The following is a 19,101-nucleotide window of genomic DNA, read 5'->3' as shown; positions in this document are numbered from 1 at the left end:
ACTTAGTGCAGAAAAATGTTCCCTGTCTGACTAGAATAAACTATATATATATATATATATATATATATACACACACACACACATATATACAATGTATATATACATATATACACACACACATATATACAGTGCTTAACAAATTTATCAGACCACCTGTCATAAAAACAAGAAAACACAAATATTTTAGAAATCTGTCAAAAACTTGTTTCAAATTAAACATTGTATTATTATTTATTAGGCAAATAACAAACTGGAACAACTAAATAGTCCTTATTCACAAATTTTAACCAAAAATCTTAATATTTTGTCTGACCTCCTTTGGTCCTGATTGTTTTCATGGACTTTTCGACCGTCTCTTTTGTTATTGAGTTCCAAATAGTTCCCAGCTGTTCCCTCAGACTTGCTTTGGATTAAATTTGTGTGTGATCTATTTTTTAATTCAATAATTCCCAGATCTGTTCAATAGGATTCAAGTCTGGACTTTGACTTGTCCAGTCCATCAGTTCCTCTACTCCAGATTCCTTTTACATCATTTCAAATACATCATTGTGATTAAAGAGCTGCACATACTGGAGGGTTAACCATCACAGGAACTAAAGAAATATTTTGGTGATCAGCAATACTGTTAATTTAGGGCAGGGGAGGCAAACACCTGACACTGGGTGGTGGTCTAATACATTTGTTAAGCATTGTATATATATATATATATATATATATATATGTATATACACACACACACACACACACACACACACACATTATTTTATTATTTATTTTACTTTTAAGTAATCAGTTCAATTAATTGTTTGGTTTGTAAAATTTTTGAAAATAGTGGCATCTTTACAATATTCTGTCCAGCCAAGAGTCCAAACCTCGAAAGCTGCAACCATGAAATGATACTTACATTTACAAATGACTTAAAAATAGTAACCATTTATTTCTCAATGACAACTGATCAATTGATCATTGTGTATATCGTTAGGTACCATTGTTTAATTAATAACAAAGCATAAGATCTCTGTGTTTTGTGTGTAAAAATCTCAATGTGTAAGTTAACTAGTAACTAAGCTGTCAAAATAAGTGTAGTTAAGTAAAACGTGCATCATTGCCCTCTGACATGTAGTGGATTAGAAGTCAGAAAGGAGCATGAAAAGAAAACACTAAAGTACCTCAAATTTGTACTTAAGCACAGTGCATGAGTGAACGTTAACTGTGACTAATGCCATGACAATAAGCCAAGAAAGGACAAAGTATATTCAATGTTAGGAATAAAGAATAAAAACACATTCAGTGAATCAAGATTCTAATTTTTGAGGACAAAGCTATGACCGTGAGTAAACTGTTTTGTGACATCATGAATGTGAAAACCTCATAGGTGTCAAATGTATGTGAACTATCTTGACAGTTTAGGATCTTTGGCTGTAATGACCTCATACATCCCCTCCCCACCAATAAACCACACTGAAAACTGGAATTTCATCTGAAATATAGAAAAATAGACTAATCCTGACCAAACACTACATTAGCTACTTATTGAGAAAAACCAGGAGACTTTTAATGCAGAAATGACCACATTCGACTGGTACGAGGGAAAATAAACGTGTAATCACAGACAGAAAAATGGTAAAAACACACCTGAAAAAATAAAATGGCAAACATCCATCACATATTAGAGATAATGTCAAGATATAAAATAGCTATTTGTAATATAAAAGCTGCATCCAGAGGTTTGGTCTTGGTAACATTTTGTGAATCAGTTTGCTATTCTTGTCTCCTGGTTTGACGGTTACAATATTAAGGCATATTTCAAACAAATCTCATTTTGTATGCAAACGCTAACAATGCTACTCTGTTTTCAGTTCCTGAAGACTGGAGGACAGCAGGAATGAGCACAACAGAATGGGGCTGAACGGTGAAAACGGATACAAATGATGATTACATCATTTTGTACAGTCGTTAGTTCATCTCATTTGATGGGAGTGCTAAAGACAGAGAGGACATTACTTGGCAATGATCTGACCACATTAAGCCATTAAAACAAGGCTGTGATCAAAGGAAATAAAACGACCCCTCAACTGCGGGCCAGTCTCATATCCAGGAGCCAAATGTAGTCTTTAATTGGACTGATTCATTAAAATGTAATAGCACTTCTTACACCTTCAGACGTGCTGAGGCGCTTAGCATGCTAGAGCCAAGTTTCCTTTGTGTTTTTACCTCTCTTCCTTCATCAGTCAACAGCGCCACCCCTTCATTTAGGAGAAATTATACACCATCGCTCTATTAATGTGTAACTACAACCTGATACTTGACCTTGAGAAGAGATAAAACTGGAAATTTCATCCAGATAGCAAATGTCTTGTTAGAAACAATAACAGCATGGTAAAGATCTAGTGCACTGGTAGCCGCCCCTAGAGGTGGAGGTGCTCATTACACCCCAACACAGGGGTTGGACTCAAACAACAAGCTGACATTATTATCATCATTATTAAGATGTTCATAGAACTTCACTAGACGTTGGGGTAAAAATTTAAAATTTGCTGTGAGGACGGCGATAGATGAAAGGTTGTTCATCCACTCAAGATGATTAATACGGTGCATTTATCTAAAGCTCGAAAAAGGTAAAGGAAGAGGAAGATGATGTAAAGATATCTTGCATTTAACATTTGTCCTCTGGGCACTATGAACATCGCAGCAAATGCCATGGATGCTGAGCCGATGCTGACCACTTCCACCCAGACTGAACTATCACAACTTTCTACAAACATTTGTGCTTTCTTAATGACTTCCCATGACTTTACCTCTCGTGCCACCATAAAGTCGATATTAATGTCTCCAGTTCTTTGGATTATGACCGACTGATGTAAGTTGCAGTCACCAAAGAATCAGTGGTAGAAGTGTTAATAGAGAAATGTGGCTTTAGGAGTGGAATCGGTCGCCAATAAGAATAATGATGATTCAGAGATTGCAGTGGTGTTAAAGAGGTAAGACAAACTTGAACAAAATTGAAAAATAAGACTTAAGTTGGAATGTTACACATTCAGTATGGGCTGATTTAACGACAATGCTATCGTTAAACTGAGCATGAGTAGGAATTACAGAAGTGAGGCTTGTACTGTTGAGGTGCACAGATGAGGCATAAGAACAAGGTTCCTACATTTTTGGTTTTAAAATTCCAGACTTTTTAAACCCTTCAGTTCTGGCCTGTACCTGCACATTGTGTTGTATGACTGTAGTCATTGCCCAGCAGTCACTATCTCCACCATATCACTGTTACACTCCTTTCCAGTCTTTTCCTCTTTTCAAGTCCAGAAAATTGTGATTTTTTTTTAAATTTGTCAGACTAACCACACCTGTGCGACAACACAGTGAGGATTCAGATGTTCCAGCTGAGGGGTTGGGGTCTCTGGGTCATTTCTTGGGGGTGCTGTAGTGTCCCAAAGGGGAGCCTTGAACATAGGTGAGGATGGCACTCTGTAAGTAGCTGGTTCTGCGAGCTTCATCCTCCCTCATCCTCTGGATTTCCACGTCTTTGAGCCGCAGCTTCTCTAACATTGAAGACATCTCGCTCTCTTTGTCAAGGAGCGCCTCTCTGTGGTTACTGCTCAGTACTGCAGGACACATGGGGGAGAAAGGCGTGAAATGTGGCAGTCAGTCAAAATATTTCATTTATATTTCATATTTATTTTTCAAACATGAGGTATTTGAAATGTCTGATCTATTAACAGGACAAAATATTATGTTACACAAATCAGTTGAGTATTTTTTTCTTAAGAAAAAACAGCTAATTGTACTTTCTATGTTGTAAGTATGTTGTTACACATGCAAAACCACTTGGTCTATATCTTGCAATAGGGCACCTCATGCTACTTGGCTATGGAAGCCCATTTCCACCTCTGTGTTGAAAAAAAAAAAAATCAAGTCATTATAATGAGAAATCTTTGACTTGATAATGACTGAGTATCTCAGATTATTAGTAGTAGTCATTATTTCCAGATACTAACCCATTATTTAGAGATACTAAGTCATTATTTGGAGAAAGTTTCTCATGAGTGTATAAATGGTGGGTGAATGTGAAAGTTGTGTTAAAGCACTTTGAGTAAACAGGGGCACACCTTTAATCTCTCTCTCCAGAGCACTTATCTTCTCTTTGAGTGATCCCTGTGACGTTCTCTCTGCCTGTAAATGTCCAATCGACTCCTGCAGCTCCACCCTCACCCGACTCACCTCAGCCACCTTCTCCTGGTCCTTACCCGACAGCTCCTGCAACAACACACCCGTTCAACGCCCAAAGCATTTTCTTGACAACACACACACACACCCTTCATTTATCACATCTGGAGGTTTGTCAGATGGATGAGGACACTGCACAGGAGTTGCAGAATGGAGGTAGGTATTTTGGGTGTCCAACATGTGTCTTTTTTTTTTTTTTCCCCCCTCACAGACAATGTTAGGTGACTGACATTTCTCTCCCCTTTAAGTCTTGGAAGGACATCACAATTCTCCTGGCTGAATCATCGATTCATTCGAATTCATCGATTGGGTACAGGCAGATGGCTGAGAGGTCTACTTATATTCTTAGGTTGTAGAAAGTCCTCTTTACAAATAGATGACATTTTGTATGAAGGGTTGGCAAAAAAGTAGTATTTGCAGAAAGCGAGAAAGATCCTTCTGAGCAACAGTTAAATAAGAGGTAGAGCTGTTCATCCATCAACCAGCGGATCGGCGGTTCGATCCCTGGGTTCTCCTGTCTGCATGTCTGAGTGTCCTTGGGCGGGACACTGAACCCCAACTTGTTCCTGAAGCATTAATATTACCAATATCAAAATTGTACTAACCTAAAAAATCCTGTAATGATCGAGCTATAGTGGACATTTGAACCATGACACAGAGCTGATGGACACGACACTGTTTAACTCCTAATGTGCCTCTATGGTGGGAACACATAAGTCACATGTGAAACATAATGCTAACTACACATCCATCCATCCTTCCACTGTCTACCCCGCTTATCCTTAAGCGTCAAGGCTGAGCCTCTAACCCAATCATAGGGCCAACACATAGAGACAGACAACCATTCACACACTCATGCACACCTACTGGCAATTTAGAGTCACCAGTTAATCTAACCTGCATGTCTGGACTATGGGAGGAAGCCTGAGTAAGATGACTACTGCACATGATGAACATAAACAGGTGATAATAATCCTGACCTGCTGGAGCTCCTCTATCCTGCGCCGTAGTCCGTCCATCTCCACGCTCTGCTGGCTGTTCTTGGCTTGCAGTTCAGAGATGGTCTGTTTCTGCTGGGAGCAGTGGAGCTGGACCTCTTGTAGGGAGGAACGCACCAAGCTAAGCTTCTCCTCCAAGGAAGACACATGCTCCTGCTGCTCAAAGGAAACAAAAGGTAGCAATGAGGTATATACCAGTATAAATACTGGTGTTCTGTCCCAGAGAGTCGTTATAACCACAATAAAATGTGAGGGGGAGTGTGTGAAAGTATTGTGAGTGTGTGAGGCATGGTCAGTCAGAATAATCTTTACTTTTTCAAGATTCACTTTTGGTGCAATCCACAAGGTGTCTGCAGTACAGAGATCCGTCTGTATTGACTGATCATAATAAGATTCCATATGATTTGAGATACGTTCTGGATTTGAATCTGATAAAATGCCATGGAACCCCATCCCGATCTGTGGCACCTGTGTCAGGTAGAACATGGTAGTGGGTGCTACAGCACTGAAGCTTGGGTTGTAGCCATAGACTGTAGAAAACAAGTAGACATAGCGGCTAGGTCTGAAAAGTGAAATGCAGAAGTGCCTTAAACCTGCATTCTTTCTAATGGCCCATAAAGCAGGGTATGCTTTTGGGCCAGGCTATCTTGCGACTCAGAAGGTGGGTCATGCCAGAAGTTAGCCAAGGGGAGAAGAAGAAACACAACACAACAAGGATCACTTCTAGCACCAAACGTCGCCTTGTGGGTATGTGCCCACGCCAACCAGCCAAGGTGTAGACTGAAAAAGAATTTGATTAAATATAGGTCACATCAAGCTTTGAACCAGTGGCCTTTCATACATAGAACATAAATCTTTCTTGAATGCAATCACACTGGTATGTAACTGGTGATAGAGAGGATATGTGTGCTGGATGTCAGTGGCTAGGACCATCTCGCTGCTCAGCATTAAGGGAAGATCATCTCAGTAACGTGGCTCAGTGACTGACAGAGTATCTCCCGAAAAGAAACACATACATCAACTCCTCTGTGCAGAGGGAGGGAGGGAGGGATCCCAGTTTTCCAGGATGCCTTGAACACAGCAGAGTGGTAACACACCTGATCAGAGAGGCGCGAGCACGGAAAGGAGACCTGGCCGTGCTATGGTTGGACCTCACCAAGGCATATGGCTCCATTCCACACAAACTGGTGGAGACAGCGGTGGTGCAGCACCATGTCCCGAGCAGCATAATGGATTATTATAACAACTTCAATCTGAGATTCACATCTGGGACTATCACATCTGAGTAGCATCAGCTGGAGAGGGGATTATCACAGGATGCACCATCTCAGTTAACCTCTTCGATCCCACAGCTATGAGTCAGCATGTCGAAGTGTCCTTGGGCAGGACACTGAACCCCAACTTACTTGTTTACTACATAATTTCATATGTGTCATAATGATCAAAGGTGCAGATTTTTTCACCCACCTCCTCCAGACGCAGTTGAGCTCGCATTCTTGCCAGCTCCTCCTCTGCCTTGACCCTCTCTGTCACACACGCTGCCTTAGCTTTACTCACTTCCTAAAGGAGATAGAAATACACAATGACATTGTATTAAGGCAGACTGGAGACTTCAGCAGTGCTTTTCACACTGAAGTTATCCATAAAGGTCCAAAACAACAAAACAGATATCTCCAGAGACGCTCTATTGGGTTTAGGTCCATTCTCTGGCTGGGCCACTCCAAGACTTTTCACAATTGTCAACATATTTGACTGCAGGGATGGCATTATTGAGCTGATGCTCAGTGCCTGGTTTCCTCCACACATACTTTTGGCAGCAGGACATTACAGAGTCTTTCTTCAATTTCTTGAATGTTGTATTCACTATCCAACGGCATCAGAATCTTGTGGGAACTAAAGACCACAGATCTTTGGGTCTCTCTATACCACTCTTTAGGTGGCATCTCTATAGCTGTACTAGTCCTGACCGGGAGTCACATTTTTGAGGAAACCAACATCAGCTACTGTGGCCACATGCATATGCTGCATACACTGCTGCACCATGACAACTTGATGCAGAAATGTATATGCAGTTACTTTGTTGTCTAAATGTACGTGTTACAATGACTATTGTGTTATTATTATCTTTTAAACATAGACTGACCTCTTCCAATTGTATCCGCTGTCCTTCCAGTTTGAAGATGCGTTCCTGCAGAGCTCTCTCACTCTCTTCTAGATGTCGATTCACATGCTCCACCTGAACACAAATGGAACTTTCAGTATTTTCTCTTTTCTACAAAAAACTCAAACTAAATATTGATATTTAGTACATAATAAGGAAAAGTGAAACAAACAGTGAACTGTCTAACGGTACCTAAATCCACCTACCAGAAAAGAGTTGATTTCTTTAGTACAAAGCCATTTAGAACAACAAGAAGAAGAGAATTGCTTGGGCCAAGAAACAAAAGGAATGGACATTAGACCAGTGGAAATCTGTACTTTGGTCTGATGAATCCAAATTTGAGTTTTGGTTCCACCCACCATGTCTTTGTGAGACGCAGAACAGCTGAGTGGATAGTTTCTACGTGTATGGTTCCCACCTTGAAGCATGGAAGACAAGGTGTGATGATGTGGGGCGGTTGGTGATTTATTCAAAATTCAAGGCACACTTAACCAGCATGGCTAGCACAGCATTCTGCAGCCACATGCCAGGCCATCAGGTCTGTGCTTAGTGGCACGAACATTTGTTTTCCACCAGGACAATGAGCCCGAACACATTTCCAGGCTGTGTGAGGGTTATTTGACCAAGAAGGAGAGTGATGCGTCAGATGACCTGGCCTCCACAACCCAATTCAGATGGTTTGAGATGAGTTGGACCACAGAGTGAAAGAAGTGTTCAGCACCTCTATGGAAATGGAAAACCATTGCAGGGGACTACGCCATGAAGCTGATAGAAAGAATGCCAAGACTGTGCAAAGCTCAAAGCAAAAGATAGCTACTTTGAAGAATCGGAAATGCAAAACATATTCTGGTATGTTTAGCACTTTTTTGTTTACTACATGAATCCATGTGCGTTCCTTCATAGCTTTGATTGCTTCAATATAAATCTACAATGTAGAAAAACAATTTTAAAAAAAGCCATTGAATGAGAAGGTGTGTTTTGGCTGGTACTGTATGTTCCTGAGACCACCTCCTTCTGGCGGAGACTATCCATGTCCTCCAGAGCCTGCTTGGATCTTCGCTTCTCTGTTTCCAAACGGTCTGTCAGAGGGCGACAAACAAGAAATCTCTGCTGGGTTTCTTGTGAAAACAAAAAGACGTTTTCTTTGTAAATCTGTTATGAAGAATACGTGTGTTCTGTGAGTGTGTGTTACCTTCTGCCTGTGTGAGTCGCAACCTGAGCTCTGCTGTGTTGTTGGTCAGGTCCTGCTTCAGCTCAAAGATCTGCTGCTGCTGAGACTTACACCTACGCTCCATTTCCTCCACCTAAGATACACACAAAAAACAGCTTTAGCATGTGTGTGTGTTGCTCAGCATGGACGTGCCATTTTGGTGCAAAATACTCATAGATTCACACTGTTGCACTGTTGAACAGGCCTAACACTTACTTTATTTCTGAGTTGGAGGTTGGTTTCTGTCAGGCTTTGCAGCTCTCTGAAGAGCTTGCCCTCTCTGAGTGCATTATCCTATGGGATGGAAACATATAAGGTACATTCATTTGTGACAGCAATATCTCAACAAGCAGAAATGATTCTGAGTTTGTGTTCATCAACATGCTATAACATATTATTGTTAGGGAGAATTTGATTGTTCAGGTTAGGGACTCTGAGCAGATTGTAGTTGGAAACACCAGTTATTAGTAGTTTTTGGAACACTGAACTGTGACTTGACTTTTTTCTCTATGTCATTCTACGTGTTTTTCCTTTTTAGGTTGTATATTGCTAAACTGATCAGCATGTGTGAACTGAAAATATAACAAATGAAGTGAATTGAAGATATGAACTGAAAAAGAATTTATGAAATAACGAAAGAAATGAAACACTCAAGTCATTATTTTCGAATGTTGCGACATTTATCTATGCTTTTTCTTCTCTTACTGCTTGTGTGCTGTGCACGTTAATGTTTATTTTTGTCTTTACTTGTTACTTGTTCCATAAAGTATCAAAAATAAATGACAAGGTCACCTACAAAAGTATATTGTGGACCTAGAATATCACTAGTAACATAATGTATCTCAATGCACATGCTCCTATTTTGAAAGAAACTGGACGCGTACCTCACAACACTTGCTGCACCACATGACAGAAGATTATTCCCAGTGCTGCAAAACCCATCATCATATTATCAACAATTATGACCTATGTATGTTGAATATGTCCCCTCGTCATGATTTTGTCACCCTTTTGCTACCCTTCCTCCCATCTGTCCGCACCTCTTGCTCTTTCTTCCTCTGTCTGCTCTGTCGTTCACTCTGTTGTTCTTTCTCAGCCGTTTCTCGTGCCAGCAGTTCTCCCATGTTGTGGTTTTTCTGCTCAGAGAGTACGAGGGCAGCTTCGGTCATCTGCAGTCTGCACAACATCACGACATGTGGTCAGAGTAATTGCATGTGTTTCTTATGATACTTAAAGAAATAGTAATGTCAAAGGTCAAAACACAATGTAATGCACTCAGGATAACACAGACTTTAGCATGTACACAAGCAAATAGACCAGCCAAAATAGTTATTTTTTGCCAATTGTGCTGCATTATTTCATTTTCAGGATACTACCACCATTCTAGCAAGAGGGTCTTTGTCACTTTTATGAGAGAATATAAAGTCAGATAAGAAATCTTTTCTTACAGTTCCATAGTCTCATTTAACATCGCAACCTTTAAGAGTGTATTTATTAATCAACACCCCCACAGCTGCTGCGATAACATGAACGTAGCTATGTAGAAATCATCCAGGCCTGAAAATGCTACAGGAAAACAGGACCACTGCTGAAATTCAAAATACAGGACTAGTATTGATAGAGTTTGAGTTTGAGTTTGTTACTATAAAGAATATGTTCTCCACTGAGATGTTTCTGGGGACCCTGGTTAGGCCAGGTCCAAATTATGTTTAATCCAATTGAGTGTGATTGGGTCCTGTTGCACTGATGCAGGTCTCTGTCTCTGGTCTGTGTGTCAATCTCTCCAATACCCAAAACACGTGTTTCATTAACAGAAGAAAATAAAAACAGCCCTGGGTTCTTTTTCAGCACGTTAACCAGACTGACTAAGAGCCAGAACTCTACTGATCCCTGTATTCCTTTAGAGCTCAGTAGCAACGACTTCATGAGCTTCTTTAATGATACAATTCTAACAGAGACTAAATTCATCATCTCCTCCTCAACTTAGGAATCATAGAAACAGCTGTTGGGCTCAATGTGCATTTGCACTGCTTCTCTCCAGTTGATCTTCCTGAATTGGCTTCAATAATTTCCTCATCCAAACCGTCAACTTGTCTCCTAGACCCCATTCCTACTGGGCTAATTAAAGAAGTCCTGTCCTTAATTACCACGTCCTTAACGGATATGATCGATCAGTCTTTACTAACAGGCTACATACCACCAAGTAGCAGCAACTAAACTGCTCCTGAAAAAATATGCAGTTTGTTGAATCGTTGGGTCTCTCTCTTAATTAAACAGTTTGGTCTAGACCTGCTCTTTATGGAAAGAGTCTTGAGATAACGCTGTTGTGAATTGGCGCTATATAAATAAAGATTGATTGATTGATTGAAAAATATAAAATTGAATTGTTTATTTTCATTGACTTACAAAATGCAAAGTGAGTGAACAGAAGAAAAATCAAAATCAAATCAATATTTGGTGTGACCACCTTCAAAACCACAATTCTTCTAGGTACACTGATACAAAGTCAGGGGCATTATGTTTCCTTCCCTTCAGAATCAGAGAATGTCCATCAGTGCCATCAGCTCAGAACCAGCAGAAACCAGTGGGACCCTGGTCCACCATCTACTGTCCAGAGAAGAGATTTTTCTTCTGTTCGCTCATGTTGCATTTTGTAAATTGATAAACAATTAAATTTCATATTTTTGAAAGCACTATTTCTTTACAGCATTTCTTCACGCCTGCCTTACTTACTGAGGCCTTTCATACATAGAACATACTGCACAATACTGTATGTGTATGTAATTATTTTTTATGTAGTAATGTTCATTTTTTCAATGTGTCTGCACTTCCCTTTATTGAGCATCATGCTTCAGTGTTCCTGTTCCTCTCTCAAGTCCACAGCATTTTGCACCAGACTGGATCCTCGGGTCAAGTCAAATTAGGTTTCTGTCTCTTTAATAATATTGGGTTCAGTTTTTTCACAGATACGTTTTAGTAATTAAATAAGGACTGAAAATGATCTTAAAATCAAGGTGCAATTAAAGACAAAGACTTAGTCAAGTGACATTAGAAGAAATATTGTTTTTTAAGTAATCATGTTAAGCTGATCATCTTTGGCAGTGTAAGTGGGAGGGAGATATATATATATATATATAAAGAATAAATAAATAAAATCTCCTGAACTTTTCCGTCGCAAGAAGAGCTCATAACAATATGGGCACCTGAGCCTCTTCACTAATATTTAAAAAACTGGGGTCCTTTATACAACTTTGTGTTTGAGTGAAAACGTATAAGTCACATTTATTACACACAAATGTGCAGTGCTTCATATTGTGAACATGGAATTAAGGAAAATGAAATGCTTACTTGGCAGTAAGGGAACTGACAACTGACTTTCTCTCATTCAGAGCTTCCTGGAGTTGGCCTATCTGAATGGACGTGGACCTTAACAAACAAAAAAAGAGGTAACAAGGTTATTGCCATGGGTTCATGGATACAAAATGAGGAAGATGTGGCATTGTTATATGTATTAACATAGTAGAAAATGTGTTGCCTAAATAATTCTATATCTCCCTGAGTTTATTTCTTTTCCCATGCAAATATAAATGTTGATCTCAATCTTGATTGAGTAGTGATGTATCAGGCTAGTACAGTTACTCTTAAATAGCTCATGATATCACAAAACATCTAGTCAAAATAAGCACCTCTTCTCGCTTCACCCCAGCAAGACTGGTGACATCTCACTCATGAGATGGAATTCATTCATCATAACATTCATTTCAATGTCTCACCGTATATATGGAGACTCCCGTATTGGCCAGACATGCTTCCCTCAAGCAATCACTAGCATTCAACAAACAGTACTCTGTCCCAGTGAGGGCCTTGAGCTCAGTACCGTGTGAGACGTTCAGCTTATAAAACTGAACAAAGTTGAGGGTTGACCAGCTCGCATGTCCCTGTGTAGTTGGAGTTGCCATGGCTGTCTGCACAGGAGTTGATATCTCAGTCAGTGCATTGCTGGCCAGTATGGAGCTATGAGGGTCAGTGTAGGTCAATGCTCCCTCACCCTGGATAAAGTGGAGGATATCAGAACATAAGCTGGGATGTGGAAATATGAATCTTTCAGATCAGCAGATGTGAACCATCTGGATGTTCTTGCCTGCTGATTGTCAGTCTGGGCTGGGTGAAACTGCTGTTCTCTCTGTGGCTCTTCTGAGCCAGCTCATCCTCGACTCCTGCCCAGGTAGAGTCACTGGGGCGGGTTAGAGTTGCGGCAAGGGTTGTGAACACTTCAGACTCTTGAATTGAAGAGGCTGTGGGACAGCCTGAGCGAAGGTCTGTCACCTGGCCAATTTCTGGGGAAAACAGAGCTGGGGAGCTTCATCCTCACATCTCTGCGGCATTGAGACCAGAGCAGTGTCAAAAATGCTGTCGGGGACAACTGGCATGTCCAAAATGTCCTCCTTCTCCCTGTCTGACAAGTTTGTCAGGTTTTGCCATCTGGCTCTTTCTTGCAGCACCATGACCCCAATAGACTTAGCTGTGGCTTGGGCCACACAGTGCTGCACATGGACACAAATGTCTACAATCACAGTAATAGCTGAATAGCTAGTAGCTGAATAGATCTTGCGTCACATCCTGAGCTACTTTAGGGTAGTAAGAAGATAAATGTTTCTGAGGAATACGCAGGGAGGCGTATCCTCTAATGAGACATCAAAACGAAGGTTATGACTGACTTGTGGTTATGTGGCTGGTGACTGTACACAGTAGCACCTCAACTCACTTGCTGGATCGTCCCATGTCCTCTCTCTGCCTGTCTATGGTTTCCATCAGGCTTAGGAACTGAAAGAGAAGATGAACATCCACAGTCATCACATCAAAATCTGTAGTAATTAACGAGCTAAAAGTGACTTTCCACAAAGAGTCTTGAGTGGATAAAAAAGGCCAAAAAAATCTTTTGTTTGAGTGTCAAATCCATCACCAGTAAGCTTTGTTTTTATCGGAGCATGCTGACTGCACTTAAGCTTTAATTCATGTAAGCTAATTTCTCTGGATATTTGAATACGTGTTATAATGAGCCATTAAAAACGGGTCACTACTGGAATCCATTCAGATGGATCAGAACATTCTAACTGAACAGATTCACGCTACAGGAGGTGTAGGAGGTTTTTCCTAACAATGTGAAGAGAAATCTGGTCAGTTGCTGATGTTGGACCCTAATAATGTTGTAGTGTGAGGGGTTTACTGATCTAATTTAAAATATCCAGATCTGCTCGCAGACACATCAAGGCCATCCTGATAACAGCAAACAGGGTAGTTCTGATTCAAAATCTGGACAATAATATCACTACTTTCCGAGCTGGACCACAATAGTCCATGCGGACTGCTGTTTTGGAGTTTGGCTTTATGGGCGTAATTGCCAGCAGGGGGCAACCCTGCATACTAACTTACTTAGGATTGTAGTTTAGTATTGAAGTATGCTAACATTATATAATCAGTCATTAGATTAGAACACCAAGTCTGTCTAAAAGTACATGTTGAGTTGAGAGGCTAAGTGAAACCTTTGACCTGCTGGTGGCTTTAGATGAAAAGTGGGGGGGATCCCCAAAGCCATCAGGATTCATCTTCTGGGGACCACAAACATCTACACCAAATTGCAATCAATCCCATAATTGTTGAGATATTCCACTAAAAATAATGTCAACCGTATATTTATCCTGTGAGGGATGAATGTCTCAACAAAATTTTATGGCAATCGTAGTTGTTGAGATATTTCCATCTGGGCCAAAGTGGTGGACTGACCGACAAACCTGAAATCTTTTGCAACTATGTACATGGCCAGATTCTCATTGGGATGCATTTTTATGTATATTTATATGATTTCCTCAACCACTTGAATCCACCAGTGTGCCTATTTTTATCACAATTATTTCATTCTTTAGTGTTAGGGTTACCTGCCGGCCCTTTTCCTCCTTTAGCAAATTAATTTCCTTGCTGAGGATCTGGGTCCTGCTGCGACTCTGTCTCAGGGTGGACTGTCGGTCCAAGTTGTGCCCTGTGGTCTGTCCTTAAAGGGTTAAACAACAGGAGCAAAAGAGTAATGAGTGAAAATACAGAAACGTGGTTCCAGCGCAGAGGTCAGCATGCATGTTAACAAGTATCACTGGGTGATAATCTGGACCACATTAGAGTAGTGTTGATCTTTCCCAGTAATGAGAGTGGCAACAAAATATTATTCAAACTGAAGCCATACTGTAGTGTTTTGGTTCTTATACTACCATGCTTTTCTTTCAAAAGTGATGACAGTATCTGAATTTTCACTGCTGTGCGGCACAATTTACAAACAGCAATGCAAGGTAGAAAAGAAGAAGAAGGTAAATTTGTATGGATACACATGCTTAACTATACACTGACACACACACACCTCTTACCGAGTACTCGGAGTGTGTCACTAGGTATATTGTTCCCTGCCATCTCCAGCTGCACTACGCTCTTGTTCTTCTGCAGAGCCTCCAGCAGAGACCTGCCACCCAGCAGACCGATGTTGTTCCACCTCAGATCTGTGGACACAGTCAGTGAAAAAGGCTAAAGACAACTCCAAGCTGTGGGTTAGATTTAGCATTCATTTGTTAACCTCAAAAGCAGGTATTTTTTTCTAGATCAGCACAGACTACTTGAATGGTTTCCCTGTATGGCACTGGTTGCTGTGGATCATGTGATCAGTCGAAAACCCTCTCAGATCTCACGTGAATAACAAGTAAAGTGAGTTTTTTTTAAATACATTTGTGACTATGCTGGGTACAATCATATGTACTTGACTTAAAGCAAGAACTTCATGTTATTAATGTTCAACAGAATTAGACTATTAGCTTATAAAGTGAAGAGGTCATATTTCATTTAATTGTGCGTCACCTAGCACTTCCACAGTGTTGTTGCATTTGAGTGCTAGAGAAAGCTCAGACGCTCCGTGGTGGTTGATCTGATTGTTGCGCAGGTCCAGATGTGTCAACGCACTGTTGGAGGCCAAACCGTCACAAAACAGCGAGAAGGCTTCGTCCCACACGCCCAAAGCATTCCACTCCAGCACCAGCCTGCAAACAGTATTTACAACCATCTTCAAACACCATCAGAAGCTAGATGAAAAATAAATGGAGCAGTTGCACAAACATCAGATGAAGTGTGAATTCTAAAACATATCAGTATGTTATTCTCCATATTTATTATAATCTATTTTAGTTATTTCAGTTGTAACAGACAACACACACCTGTAAATCTTACTTTATCTGCAAAGTGATTATGATTTGATCAGAAAACTTATTTCTTTACCTCAGAAATAGTAGTTTAACAAAATCATTCTAACTCATAGTCCCCATATTAGCCTTAGCTTTAGTTTTCTAAGCTTTGAAGCTTTGCATCTCTGGGACTGAGCAATCTCCATTCAGTGATGAGGAGCATGTGGATGAAAACATTGGAAACAGCTAACAAGTGCACACTGAATTCAGATTTTTGTTTGGATTCACAAAACAAAAATAAATACAACTAAATGATCCCATACACATAAAAATACATGTGCAGAATATACTCTCACATGAAGGGTATCATTCTCACCTACGAAGGGTCTTGTTATGTGCCAACAGCTTTCCCAACACCTCAGCCCCCGTCGATCTCAGATTATTCCCCTGTGAACAATATTTTGCATCAACCAATGAAATAAAGTCCATTAGTGTCTAGAGTGTGGACAGTTAAGTGGCAAGAGTTACCTTCAGATCCAGGACCTTTACAGTTCTGTTGCCAAACAGCCCAGTCAGCAGTTCTTTGGCACCTGAGAAGGGATGCAAGCTGATGATGTTATACGTGTTGTTATACTGCCCTCAAATCTCAAACCAACAATGAATGTTTCTGCTAACAAGTACTGTGTATGTATCAGTGCCTTACACAGTACCAGTCAAAGGTTTGGACACAACTTCAATGATTTCTTCTATATTTCTATTATTCTCTACATTATAGATTAATATTGAAGACATCAAAACTATGAATGAACACATATGGAATTATATAGTGAACAAAAAACTGTTAAAGAAACCAGTAAATCTTTGATATTTTAGGTTCTTCAAAGTAGCCACCTTTTACTTTCTCTCGACCAGCTTCATGAGGTCGTCACCTGAAATGGTTTTCAATGAGCATGTGTCTTGTCAAGAGCATTTGTGGAATTTCTTGCCTTAAGACATGAAGGTCAGTCGGACTAGGACATTTCAAGAAGTTTAAATGTTTCCTCAAGTGCAGTCAGGAAAACCATCAAACGCTATGATGAAACTGGCTCTCATGAGACACATCTCAACATCAACTGTTCAGAGGAGACTGTGAATCAGGCCTTCATGTTCGATTTGCTGCAAAGAAGAGAATCGCTTGGGCCAAGAAACACAAAGAATGGACATTAGACCAGTGGAAATCTGTACTTTGGTCTGATGAGCCCAAATGAGAGATTTTTGCTTCCATCCGCCCTGTCTTTGTGAGACGCAGAAAAGGTGAGTGGATGGTTTCTACATGCTTCATGAAGCATGGGGGGGGGGGGTGTTTGCTGGTGATTCTGTCAGCATTTTGCAGCCACATGCCATCCCATGTGGTTTGTGCTTAGTGGGACCATCATTTGCTCTTCAACAGGACAATGAGCCCAAACACTCCTCCAGCTGTGTGAGGGTGAGGGAGTGCTGCGTCAGATGACCTGTCCTCCACAATCACCCGACCTAAATTCAACTGAGATTATTTGAGATGAGACTGAGTTGGACTGCAGAGTGAAGGAAAAGCAGCCAACAAGTGCTCAGCACCTCTGGGAGCTCCTTCAAGACCGATGGAAAACCATCCAGGTGACGACCTCATGAAGCTGACTGAGAGAATGCAGAGAGTGTGAAGAATCTAAAATATAAAACATACTCTGGTTTGGTCAGGTTTGTAGGTTTACTGCATAATGCCATATGTGTTCCTTCATAGTTTTAATGTCTTCAATGTAAATCTACTATGTAGAAAATAATAAAAATAAAGAAAAACTATTGAATTAGAAGGTGTTTCCAAACTTTTAACTGGTGCTGTGTATCTTCTTCCTCTGTGCCATAGAGCTCCAGTGGTGTCCAGAAACTAATAAAACACACCAGTGAGCCACTGTTGCACTGGATGACAGGTTTCTTCATAACAATGAACACACAGTCACCATAGTTTATTTTGACTCTATCCTACATGTTGTTGCCACAAATAGCAAGCAAAGCTGTCCACTGCTGCAAATAATCCCCAACAAATGCACCATTCCCTCCTGTTTTGGTAACGCTTGTTGAAAACTACAGTGAGCAGCTGTTTTAAAACGAAACTACTAACCTGCAACTTCTTACAACACAACACAAGAGTTTACATGGGTAGTTTGTCAGTCTTAAGACATACACACCTTCTTCACTGAGCATGCAGTCACTCAGAGACACCTCTGTAAAGACGGAGTCTTTTTGGAAGGCCCTGGCCAGCACAGAGCAGGTATCTGCAGACAGGCTCTGACCACTCAGGTCCAGTCTGGATCCCTGAACAGCTTTGCTCTCCTGGAGTTTAGCCACGACACTCTCCTGAGGCTCTACACCTCCCTCCTTACACAGACGCAGGTACATCTGCCTGAAATCCTCCATTCTCAGTCATCAGTTTCCCTTTTCATGTGCAATGCTGTCTTCACGTCTTTCTTCTTTCCTCTGTGACTTGTCCTGTTGACCGGAAAAGAAAAGATCAAACTTACACAGCGGGAATTAAATGATTAGATGAGTATTGATTGACCAAAATTAATCTGGCAACTACATTGATGATTGATTAATTATAGAATCATTAGAAAATCTAGATAATGAAGATGAATAAGTCATGCATATTAGCTATTAGGTGCTGCAACAACTACATTTGACCCTTCAGGTACTCCACTACACTACGGCATACTACTGTAGTCAGGCCAGCCTCCACGTCAATGAACAAGCCTGCACTTATTCTTGCGAAGCGCGTGTGCACATAATAATACGGTAAACGCACCTGATTTCAAAATAAAAGCATTCCAGTAAATGTGATAGCCTTCCATCAAATACATGTCATGAATGAATGAATGAGTGATGATGATTATATAGTTATTTTAAAATGTACCACTTAGTTATCTATTTATTTATCTATCTATTTATTTATTTGTGTTTTATTTGTGTTTGCTTGCTTGCTTGTTTGAAGGTCCCCCAGACAGTAAGGGGATATTCTGATTCTGAATTTCAAAACTAAAGCCCTCTAAATTCTCACGTTATCTGCTTACTCTCTACATTCAGACTGATAATAAAAGGATTCCTCCTGTTGCCACAGACTAAATTCACTCCAGTCTGACAGAAGACCACCTCAGGGTGTCCCTCAGACACGCTCAGGCCATTCTGATGCAGAATTTAAAAATTAAAGCCCTCTAAATCCTCCTTAACTATTATTTTACTTCAGATTTATGACCGATATTAAAAGGGAGACCTCCTGTT

General features: G+C 40.4%; 1 protein-coding gene across 1 annotated transcript; it reads right to left on the bottom strand.

Moving 5' to 3' along the window:
* Positions 1-1,040: 1,040 nt before the first annotated feature.
* lrrc45 (leucine rich repeat containing 45) lies at positions 1,041-18,310 on the bottom strand. Its single transcript, XM_070852391.1, has 17 exons — positions 18,015-18,310; positions 16,342-16,403; positions 16,190-16,260; positions 15,494-15,672; positions 15,013-15,141; positions 14,536-14,648; positions 13,365-13,423; positions 11,948-12,025; positions 9,640-9,775; positions 8,816-8,893; positions 8,582-8,693; positions 8,398-8,468; positions 7,372-7,464; positions 6,696-6,788; positions 5,211-5,384; positions 4,113-4,260; positions 1,041-3,608 (listed from the first exon to the last, which is right to left on the bottom strand). Exons 1-17 carry the CDS (start codon positions 18,241-18,243, stop codon positions 3,409-3,411), a joined length of 2,025 nt encoding a protein of 674 aa, XP_070708492.1. The 5' UTR covers positions 18,244-18,310; the 3' UTR covers positions 1,041-3,408.
* Positions 18,311-19,101: the final 791 nt, after the last annotated feature.

Source organism: Pempheris klunzingeri, chromosome 20 (assembly GCF_042242105.1).
Source record: "Pempheris klunzingeri isolate RE-2024b chromosome 20, fPemKlu1.hap1, whole genome shotgun sequence".
NCBI lineage: Eukaryota > Metazoa > Chordata > Actinopteri > Acropomatiformes > Pempheridae > Pempheris > Pempheris klunzingeri.
The sequence above is the reverse complement of the archived record's forward strand: the minus strand, read 5'-3'. Positions and strand labels throughout refer to the sequence as shown.